The 11,340-nt window shown below is 43.7% G+C and overlaps 1 protein-coding gene across 2 annotated transcripts in view; it reads left to right on the top strand.

The window, feature by feature from the left end:
• Positions 1-6,899: 6,899 nt before the first annotated feature.
• The window catches only part of LOC113525708 (claudin-15), a 6,236-nt gene continuing 1,795 nt past the window's right edge, over positions 6,900-11,340 (top strand). The window contains exons 1-3 of one of the 2 annotated variants that reach the window (XM_026912294.3): positions 6,900-7,809; positions 7,928-8,326; positions 11,164-11,328. In XM_026912294.3, the coding sequence (XP_026768095.1) occupies positions 8,110-8,326; positions 11,164-11,328 (382 nt within the window). In that variant the 5' untranslated portion in view covers positions 6,900-7,809; positions 7,928-8,109. Of the gene's footprint in view, positions 7,810-7,927; positions 8,327-8,747; positions 9,142-11,163; positions 11,329-11,340 lie in introns of those variants that run through there. The other variant, XM_026912295.3, reaches the window with a different exon arrangement.

The raw sequence follows: 11,340 nt of genomic DNA, 5'->3' as shown, positions 1-11,340 counted from the left end.
CTGTCTCACCCACACTGCTGTCTGTCTCACCCTCACTGCTGTCCGTCTCACCCACACTGCTGCCCGTCTCACCCACACTGCTGTCCGTCTCACCCTCACTGCTGTCCGTCTCACCCTCACTGCTGCCCGTCTCACCCTCACTGCTGTCCGTCTCACCCTCACTGCTGTCCGTCTCACCCACACTGCTGCCCGTCTCACCCACACTGCTGTCCGTCTCACCCTCACTGCTGCCCGTCTCACCCTCACTGCTGCCCGTCTCACCCTCACTGCTGTCCGTCTCACCCACACTGCTGTCCGTCTCACCCTCACTGCTGTCCGTCTCACCCACACTGCTGCCCGTCTCACCCACACTGCTGCCCGTCTCACCCTCACTGCTGTCCGTCTCACCCTCACTGCTGCCCGTCTCACCCTCACTGCTGCCCGTCTCACCCTCACTGCTGTCCGTCTCACCCACACTGCTGTCCGTCTCACCCTCACTGCTGTCCGTCTCACCCTCACTGCTGCCCGTCTCACCCTCACTGCTGTCCGTCTCACCCTCACTGCTGCCCGTCTCACCCTCACTGCTGTCCGTCTCACCCTCACTGCTGCCCGTCTCACCCTCACTGCTGCCCGTCTCACCCTCACTGCTGTCCGTCTCACACTGCTGTCTGTCTCACCCTCACTGCTGCCCGTCTCACCCTCACTGCTGTCCGTCTCACCCACACTGCTGTCCGTCTCACCCTCACTGCTGTCCGTCTCACCCACACTGCTGTCTGTCTCACCCTCACTGCTGTCCGTCTCACCCTCACTGCTGTCCGTCTCACCCACACTGCTGTCTGTCTCACTCTCACTGCTGCCCGTCTCACCCTCACTGCTGTCCGTCTCACCCACACTGCTGTCCGTCTCACCCACACTGCTGTCCGTCTCACACTGCTGTCCGTCTCACCCTCACTGCTGTCCGTCTCACCCACACTGCTGTCTGTCTCACACTGCTGTCCGTCTCACCCTCACTGCTGTCTGTCTCACACTGCTGTCCGTCTCACCCTCACTGCTGTCTGTCTCACCCACACTGCTGTCTGTCTCACCCTCACTGCTGCCCGTCTCACCCACACTGCTGTCTGTCTCACCCTCACTGCTGCCCGTCTCACCCTCACTGCTGCCCGTCTCACCCACACTGCTGTCCGTCTCACCCTCACTGCTGTCCGTCTCACCCTCACTGCTGTCTGTCTCACACTGCTGTCTGTCTCACCCTCACTGCTGTCCGTCTCACCCACACTGCTACTTACTACCAATACTACTAGACTTTATTGAATTTATTACTTTTCAGTTTTACTTTATTTATTATTTCTTCTCTGTTTCTGATTCTGTTATGTTCCTTTATGTTCTTAACCCTTATTAATAATGAAAGAAATAATAATTGATGTTTCCTGCTGTAGCTGTAGTTTATTCCTCACTTCCACAATACTATAACAGTAAATATAATATTTTTAGTTAAAGCTCCTGTCCACTCATCTTTTGTGTTTTTGTCCATTATCTTGAGTTTCAGCTCGTCTTGTTCTGGTTTCATTCACAAAAACACGTGTCTCTGGGGATTTGCACAAAACGTGTTCACACGAAAACGCGTTCACACGAGAGCTGAATGTGACAGAGAGTAGGGTGGAGTGTTTCCACCATCTCGCCCGGCTCGGATGACAGACTTAACAGATTTATAGAAAAGCAGAGATAAAAAGATATTAGTGAAAAATAATCCTCTGTGTTCTACTCCTCCATGGCTTTGTGCTCTGACAGAATGATAAAGTGCTCAGGTGAAAGGACTAATTTCCCTCTGTGACGTCACCGGGTTTAATTGGGAAATGCATGAAAGTGTGGATCAGGGGTGGGTGTGTGTGTGTGTGTGTGTGTGTGTGTTGCACTCTAGAAAGAAATGTCTGTACGTGTTCTTCACTTAACAGTTTATAGTTTTGAATAATTTATTGTAGAATCAGGACACCTGGTCTGTTGTGACATTTTCCTCTTTTTTAATCACTCCTGGTCTGAATAAAATATTTTTTTCATGTATATATATTTATTATTTTAATTTAATCACTTCAGCAGTGCATACATCACACACACACACACACACACAGGTGTAGTTTTGAAGCCGAGCGATCAGAACAGTAACATAAAACTAACCAGATTAAGAGCCTCGGTGGGCGTCACACAGGAGAAGTGAGAACTTCCCACGGGTTTGTTTCCCACAATCAACAATTTGGAGCAAACAGAAGCCTTTCAGAAGAGGAGGTCCTACATGCGCTTACTGCGTTTTCATACCTTCAGATTAGTACCTCATATATTACGGGCTTTCTGTAATAACCCTGAATTATTTGTAAGACGATCGGTGCTTTACACTCACACTGCTCTCGACACCGTGATGTAAAGGAACATAAGAACAGGAGAATAAACTACAGATTAAACAGTGAAGTGTGTTTATACACTCTGTTCCGCCATGTCCTCCCTTTTACCCTGTCCACCTGGGACACATTTTCCAGGTTCAGTGCAATTCAATTTTATTTGTATAGCACTTTTAACAATGGACATTGTCACAAAGCAGCTTTATGGAAGTGACCTGGCATGGTGCTGTGCCAGGTCACGACACCGATGGAATGCATTTTGTCCAGTGCACCTGTAGTTCTTGAACTAAAGCACAATACATTGGCACTGGAAAACGCTCTCCTGCTGATCTCTACATCTTACACAAAACACCACTCTTACAAAATCTAACATCCTGACTCATCCTGATTTATCTTCTGCTCAGAGTTTCTGTGTCTTGCTCTCTGCTGCTGTAGATGGTTCCACACCGACACACAGAAGATTTACACTTCCCAAAACCAGTTTCTGTCCAAATCGCACCTGTTTTCAGTGTTTATTCTCACCTGGATTCTGTAGATTTGTATCTAAGAGCTGCTGCTGTAATCATAAAGACTGTCCTCTGCTCATCCCATTACTCATTACTCTTATTCACAATCTGCTCATACTGAACATCCTGTAAACACACTCAGCACTGTTTGTCTTTACTCTTCTACACCTGAATACTGTACTGATTTATAATCGCACTATCCGGCGTCACCCAGACGAGGATGGGTTCCCTTTTAAGTCTGATTCCTCTCAATGTCGTCTCGGGGAGTTTTTCCTCATCACCATCTCCTCTGGCTTGCTCATTAGAGATCTAAAGCTACATCTGGATTTCTGAAAGCTGCACTGTGATAATGTTTATTGTTAAAAGTGCTGTAGAAATTTAACTGGACTGATTTGAATTCAGAACCTTTATATAGTTCTACATAGAACATAGAACATCAGAGAGGAAGGAAACAAACAATCCTCAACTATACAAAGAACCCTCGAGGAATTTTTTTTTTTGCCAGGGATAATTCTGCACTCTGAGAAAAAATGGGTTTCAAGGTTTTTTTTTTTTTTTTTAATAATTAGGGGTTCTTAGCCTCCTAAAGGATTCTAATTGGAACACTTTAACCTTTAAGCTTTAACCTTTTCCCCAGAAGAACATAAAGAGCCTTTATGGTGGGGCAGTGAGCATCTGATAAACAGATGAGCTTTTAGAAAAATCAACTGAAGGAATCTTTAAAATAATGAAGTGAAGTATTTTTATGTAGGCTGAAAGGCTTCTACCAAAATGCTGATAAACTAATTAATTAACTTAATATTACTTCAGTTAAATAAATATTAATTAGAACAAAAAAAAGACAGTGTTATCTTTCATTTTGGTAAGATTTCGCACACAGCAGAAATGATGTATAAAATCCGTCCTTGGTTTTAAAGGACTTAATCATGACACATGATGTGAAGCCCAAGTGTAAAACCTCTTCCTGGTTTGAGTCTCGGCACTAACATTTCTACTGACATGGAGTGTAGGAGGAACAGTACCGGAAATTAGGGTTCTCTTTTAGAGCGCTGTAACTGAGAGCGTTATCAGATATGGCAGAACAGCGTGACCTGGTGAAGACAGTGATTGTCCAAGTCCTGGGAGTGAAGCAGCAGCTCTTCCTCCACACCTCTCTCTCCATTCTCCATCCTGAATACCAGCTCCGCCCAAATCCAGGCCCATTGTCCCATCCATGTCCACAGCTACACTCATGCCTTTACTCATCCAGTAATATAATGAATGGACACAAAGGGTCATGAAAATACTAAGAACTCCTTATTTATGATTCCAACACGAATCTGCCTGATCCATCCTGATGTCCTACTTCTGGTTGGAGTCTCATCACCAGAAAATCACTCACTGCTGCTGAAGATGGCCCACAGCCTAAAGATACATGAGAGACTGCAATTGCTATGATAGCTTTAGGACTGCAATTCAATTCAATTCAATTCATTTTTATTTGTATAGCGCTTTTTACAAAGGTCATTGTCTCAAAGCAGCTTTACACAAACAAAAGTAAAGTGAAGTGTGTGTGTGTGTGACGTCTCTGATGAGCAAGCAGGGCGACGGTGGCAAGGAAAAACTCCCTGAGATGGTGATAGGAAGAAACCTTGAGAGGAACCAGACTCAACAGAGAACCCATCCTCATATGGGTTTACACTGTAGTGCACGTGTGTGTGTGTACAATGTGTGTTTGTGTAGTCCATGGAAAACAGCTGAAGCGTCTTCGTGGCAGTATGAAGCATTGCCGGTGGACAGGTCCAGAGTGAAGGGGGGAGGTCTGGATTACCAGCAGCTCAGGAGTGATGCTCATCTGGTCCAGAGCGTAGGGGGTCTGGATCACCGGCAGCTCAGGAGTGTAGCTCGGCAGAAAGAGAAGGAAAGTGGTTAGGTACACTCACAGTCACCGTGTGGAGATAAAACTTAATGAGGAGTGCAGAGGACTCCGGCAGGACTAGCTATAACAGCATAACTAAAAGGAGAACCAGGGGGAAACACAGACGTGAGAAATCCCTGATATGTAAGGCATACAGTCACTCTGCCGTCACACACCTGAGTGACTAACGAGAGTGAGGAAGACAGCATCCAAACACACCAGATCACCATAACACTCAACATCCACGAGTCCCCCAGATCTACTGCTTTGTCTAAAACACTAGTCGCTAAATGCTAGGTTAAATAAATAAGTCTTCAACCTCGACTTAAACACTGAGACCGTGTCTGCTTCACGTACATTAACTGGGAGGCTATTCCATAATTTTGGGGCTTGGTAAGAGAAAGCTCTGCCCCCTGCCGTGGTTTTGACAATGCGTCGTACTGATAGACAGCCTGCATCCTTAGAGCGAAGTAGGCGCGGCGGAACGTAAGGTACTAACATATCGCTTAAATACTGCGGAGCGAGACCGTTTAATGCTTTATAGGTTAGGAGTAATATTTTAAAATCGATGGAAAACAGCTGAAGCGTCTTCGTGGCAGTGTGAAGCATTGCCGGTGGACAGGTCCAGAGTGAAGGGGGGGGGGTCTGGATCACCAGCAGCTCAGGAGTGTAGCTCGGCAGAAAGAGAAGGAAAGTGGTTAGGTACACTCACAGTCACCGTGTGGAGATAAAACTTGCCAGTGTAATGTAGATAAGACTGGTGTAGATAAGACTGGTGTGATATGCTCATACTTCCTAGTCCTAGTCAGGACCCTCGCTGCTGCGTTCTGAACTATCTGAAGCTTATTTATGCATCTAGACGAACATCCAGATAGTAAAGCATTACAGTAATCTAATCTGGACGTGATAAATGCATGGACTTGTTTTTCAGCATCACTTAGCGAAAGTATATTTCTAATCTTAGCGATATTTCTGAGGTGGAAAAATGATAACCTGCTTACACACAGCAATAGCTACAAACAGTTTTGCACTCAAGTCTCCATCATTGAACAATAACTTGAAAAAAAAAACAGACCTCGTGTGTAAACTATAATGAATTTCCTGGTTACACAATCATACTATTTGTCCATGTAGTACACAGTTATAGAAGGGAATGATTTATAATCGCACTATCCGTGTCACCCAGATGAGGATGGGTTCCCTTTTGAGTCTGGTTCCTCTCAAGGTTTCTTCCTCATGTTGTCTCAGAATATCTGGAACAGGTAATCTTGGCTTCTGATTGGATCTTTGACTAGGATGGTTAGATCATATTTGGAGAAGAGAAAAGGTCAGTCATCACCACAATATAAGGATACGTATTCCCTCTTTACTCCAAAGGAAAAAAATGTCTACAATCACTTTCTGCAGAAAATCTCATCTCTGTTTCTTACTGATGACATTTACAGTCCATCTTTCATGAAGAGAATTAGCTCCAAAGCAAGGCCTCAGTCTTCTCAGGATTATAAAGGTACACACAGCACTTTTCAGGGAATCAAGCCCTTCAACAGAACTCCACCTACCTCTCCCTTACCTGTGTAAAATTCCTTAAAAATTCTCCTGAGAGATGAATAGGCTCTAGCACACTGCTCATGGGATGTGAGTGTTCCTTGCTCCTTCCTTGTGTAGCTCTGTGAGGTCTTGCTCTTGCTGTTCTCACCATTGATCCTACATCCTTCATTTTTCAGCTTCATCTGTCTCTAGATGCCACCTGCTCTCCAATTGGTATTGGGCCTGTACCTTATAGTTGTACTAAGAGACTGAACACATCAATTCCCATTCCCAAAGGTCTGCAGACATGTGCAGTGTCTTTCAGCCAGGTGAAGACCTGCTCACACTCATCTGTCCAGACTACTGGGGCATTATTGAGCTTGCTTTACCTTATAATACCAGATGTATTGTGTTATTTCTGACTTTCACTTATAGTGGGAGAATCCGTATCACGGATGCCTTCTGTGTTTTAGCTCTTGTCATGTTTCTCATATCCTGGTTCTTATCTTTCCACTTCCAGGTTATCCTGTGCTAGCTCCACCCATTTCATTCCCTCTTTCTGCACCTGTTTCTAATAGTGTGTCTCATTAGTCCTCTGAAACTGAGTTTTATTGATTGGTTCTTAGTGCCACACTACAGAAACCTTAGCTTGAATGTCGAGCATCTCAGAGGCACTAGGAATGGTGAAGTGCAGAGCTTTCACACAAGGCTGGAGCTACATCTGTCCTTTTTATTTAAACCACTGGTAGATCATCATTCTTAACAGAGCTTCATGCTGACCTGACATCATTTCCAAGCGACTATGGAAAGACCCCTTGAGAGTGAAACTGTTCTCTGTTCTCCCTACTTCACATGCGTTGTTTTCATCCTCCAGTGACTGGGAGAGAGCTACTGATTTAGGAGTTTATGACTCTATCCTGAACACATTTTCACCCAGTAGTGAGGGAGGGCTTAATGCTCTTGCCTCAACAAGAGCCCTGCTCATTCACTGACACTTTCTGTAACCCTCTCTTCTCCACCACCTCCAACAACCCCATTCATCCACCCATGTTCTCCGAGGGCCACAATCCTCCGTCATCTGACTCTGAAAGTCCCACTCCTCCACCAGCAGTCTCTGAAAGTCTCACTCCTCCACCAGCAGTCTCTGAAAGTCTCACTCCTCCACTCAGAGAACCCACCCTTCATAAACTCTGCTCCTTGACTGAATGTTTTTAACTGTCTGAGAGTCCTGCTTCTCCACTAACAGCCCTGCTCCTTGACCTTCTCTTAGGCCCCGTTCCTCTGCTGCTGGTCACTGAAACACTCACATCTTCCCCTGTGGTATGCAAGAACCCTGCTTCTTCACAGAACATCTGCAAAAGCCCTGTTCCTCAGCTTACTGTCTCCAGTAGCCACCGATGGTAGTCCCACTCTTCTGCCAATGTTTTTTGAACAACAATCTTCCAGAGTCCTACTCATCTGTTTGTCTCTGACAGCCTACACCCACCGGATCCACTGCTGAGAACTCATGGTTCTAGTCCTTTGTTCTTTAGCACTCTAGGTTTTCTTATTCAGAACACAGAATTCAGGTACTGTGATTCTGATTTCAGTGCAAAAGTATTGATTTGTTAAACTTATTCTTATTTTAGGTTAAAGGGATAAACAAAAGACAAGCAAGACAGAGAGATTTACTGTAATGCTCCTGGGTGGATTCTGCTGCTGGACCAGCCTGCAATTACACACACACACACACACACTCACACATTACAGTCGAGCACATTAGCAGTGCTGAGCACACCGAGCTGCAGAAGAACACAGCAGGTGGAAGATAATGAAAGAGTCTCTGCAGATTGTTGCACTTTTTCTGGGTTTTCTCAGCGGTGTGACTGCGTTCATTTCGTTACACCACCACACGTGGAAAGTGTCCACTGACTATGGCAACGTTATTATCACCTCCAACATCTTTGAGAACTTGTGGATGTCCTGTGCTGAGGATTCAACTGGCATTTATGACTGCTGGTACTTCTCATCGTTACTGGCTTTACCAGGTAGGACAATGGCAATAATAATAATAATAATAATAATAATAACTCTTCTGTACAGTTCAGATATGTGTATGAAACAATAAATGTATAAACTGCATTCTGTGCAGAGAGATGTGAGATGTGTATGTGACATTTTTTGCAAGGATTAAACGAATTAATATCAGTTTAAAAATTAGCGAACAAAAATAGTTAATATTATAAAAGATGAACGATGGTACTGTAATGAAGGAGCTGAGAGATGAGTCCTGATATTTGTTTACATATTTTAGCAGAAGTGTGTGTGTGTGTGTGTGTGTGTACACGTGCGTGCGTGAGGTTTTAATCAATGTGGTGTAAAAAAGTGTGAGCTGAAAGGAGAAGGGAGGAGGAGTGTTCCTCCTGAGGTGGAGGTAGTGAATAGTTCTCCATGTCAGACACTTTTCCAAACATCAGTGTGCTGCGGTGTGGAGACATTAACACCGTGTTAATTCTGTTCCATCAGAGGGAAAAGAGGCATATTGTGCTGCAGTGTGGATAAATACTTAGGTGTAATATTTAATAATAATAATAATAATAATAATAATTTTAATGAAGGGCATGAGATAATTAGAGCTTAGAGATGGTGAACGCAGCGGTTGAGGTGATGGCGTTTCTCCTCGGCTTTGCGGGATGGGCGATGTCCGGTATTGTCATTCCGTATCGCTTCTGGAAGATTTCCACCATCGAGGGGAATGTCATCACGGCGTCCATCGTCTATGAGAACTTATGGATGTCCTGCGCTACTGATTCTACCGGAGTGCACAACTGCAGGGAGTTTCCCTCCATGCTTGGCCTCGCCGGTACACCCTACTTAACACTCTCTAATGCTCCACTTAACTCTTACTAATGCTCTCTATCGCTCATAACGCTCTATAACACTCCACTAATGCTTTCTAAAGCTGTCTAATGATCTAAAGCACATTTAACACTCACTATCCCATTTTCACTACAAGTGGAACAGCACTAGTCACTATGACACACAGGTGAGCATCAGCACTCCACACTGATTTACCTCTTACTACACCTGAGCCGAACCACCAGTTCATATACATGTTCAGTTAAGTGTGTGTGTGTGTGTGTATATGTTTTTACATGTTGATGAGGACCAAATGTCCCCACAAGGATAGGAATATCTGACAGTTTTGACCTTGTGGGGACATTCGGTTTGTCCTCACGGGGAATTTTTTTTAAAGAAAACTGCAGCTTTTATTAAAAAAAAAAACGAAAAGTTCTGAGACGTTTCCTTTCATTTCCTGAGGTTAAGGTTAGAGTTACAGTTAGGTGTGTGGCGCACACAGTACTGTGCAAAAGTCTTGCCCCCCCCCTTTTTTTTAGTCCAAACTTTGTTATAGATGTTTATTTTCTGACTTCTACATTATTGATTCAGTACAAAAACATTTTAGATTCCAAACATTAGTTTTCCAGCACAAAATGAAACGTTACAGAAAAATGTTTGTATTCCATAAGAGACACTTTTGAGATAAAAACATAATGAAGGCTGCTGGGTTTCGCTGCAGAAATAAGAAGCGAGTCGACAGTCAAAGTCTCCAGAAGAACTGTGGCTGCTTCTGCAAGATGCTCAGTAACACTTCCAGCTCATTTCCTTATAAAACTGCACACACTGCACCTCAGATACTGCTTTATTTATTTAAAGTGAAGGATCGTCACATTAAATACTGATTTTGTTTCATTTATTACTGTTTACTGCTCTTTATAGGATTTTTTTAAAATGTAGAAACATTTAATTTCATTATTTTTGAAGGCGTCTTTACTCTACAGCGTTTCTTTGCATGTGCCTAAGACATTTGCACAGAACTGTATAGATAGATAGATAGATAAAGACAGAGGAGTTTTCACTTTCTGGTTTCTCTGCAAAATGACAGACTGCATTTTTTGAGAGAGAGAGAGAGAGAGAGAGAGAGGCTGGTGAGGGAATGGCTGTTTATTGCAGCTATAATGTAAGTGAGAACAGGAACTAACTTGTTTCTTAGAAGTTCCACAACATTAAATGTAACTATAAACTATTAAAAAGCCATAAAAGATTGGAATTGTTGGCAAATTGCTGTGGTATAAGCAGAATAACACTTCAGTGGGAAAGGCACAGCGCGCACCGCCCCAAATAACAGCACGGTCTGTCGTGTGTAATTCCTTATGTCAGTTAATAAGTTAAGAGTGTGTTAAGAATATAAGTTAAGAATTACATCTCAGACATGAAGAGCAAGTCACTGCAGTGTGTTTAACACTGTTCACAGGAGTGTGTGTGTGTGTGTGTATGTGTTTGATATCACAGTGTTGTCACTGTTACTGTAATGTTTAATGTCTATACAACTGATTTAAATTCCATTTGTACTCTAGTGACTGGAATAAAAAAACACGAATCTGATGTTTTAATGTGAACAGTGTAACATAAAAAAAATTTAAATAAATATATGCAAGAATAGATGCTATAGCACGCTGTAATACACACACACACACACACACACACACACACACACACACACACCTCTGAACCACCTCCTCCTCTTCCTTCTCCACCTACTCCACCTCTACCTCCTCTTACACCTCCACCATCTACTCCTCCTACTCCTGTGGTTAACTGTGATTGGTCAGTTAACGTTAAGGGGAGGAGCCTAATACGCATTGTCTCATTGATTTCAGGTTTGACACAATGTGAGTGTAGCGACAACTAGCACACACTAACACTACTGTCTATGATCTGTCATGCTAATATGTGTGTGTTCAGGTTATGTTCAGGTGTGTTAATGTGCATATGTGTATGTGTTGAGGTGTGTTAATGAATGCTAATGTTTGTGTGTGTTCAGGTTTTGTTCAAGCATGTCGTGCACTTATGATCGCGTCCATCGTGTTGGGGACGTTTGGTCTCATCTTCACGCTGGTCGGCATGCAGTGTTCCAAAATTGGAGGAGAGAACTACATAGTGAAGGGACGAATCGCCATCCTGGGAGGAGTGTTCTTCATCCTGCAGGGTACTTAACACA

The sequence above is a fragment of the Pangasianodon hypophthalmus genome, chromosome 27 (genome assembly GCF_027358585.1).
Source record: "Pangasianodon hypophthalmus isolate fPanHyp1 chromosome 27, fPanHyp1.pri, whole genome shotgun sequence".
Taxonomy (NCBI): Eukaryota; Metazoa; Chordata; class Actinopteri; order Siluriformes; family Pangasiidae; genus Pangasianodon; species Pangasianodon hypophthalmus.
This window is presented reverse-complemented; position numbering and strand designations above follow the sequence as displayed.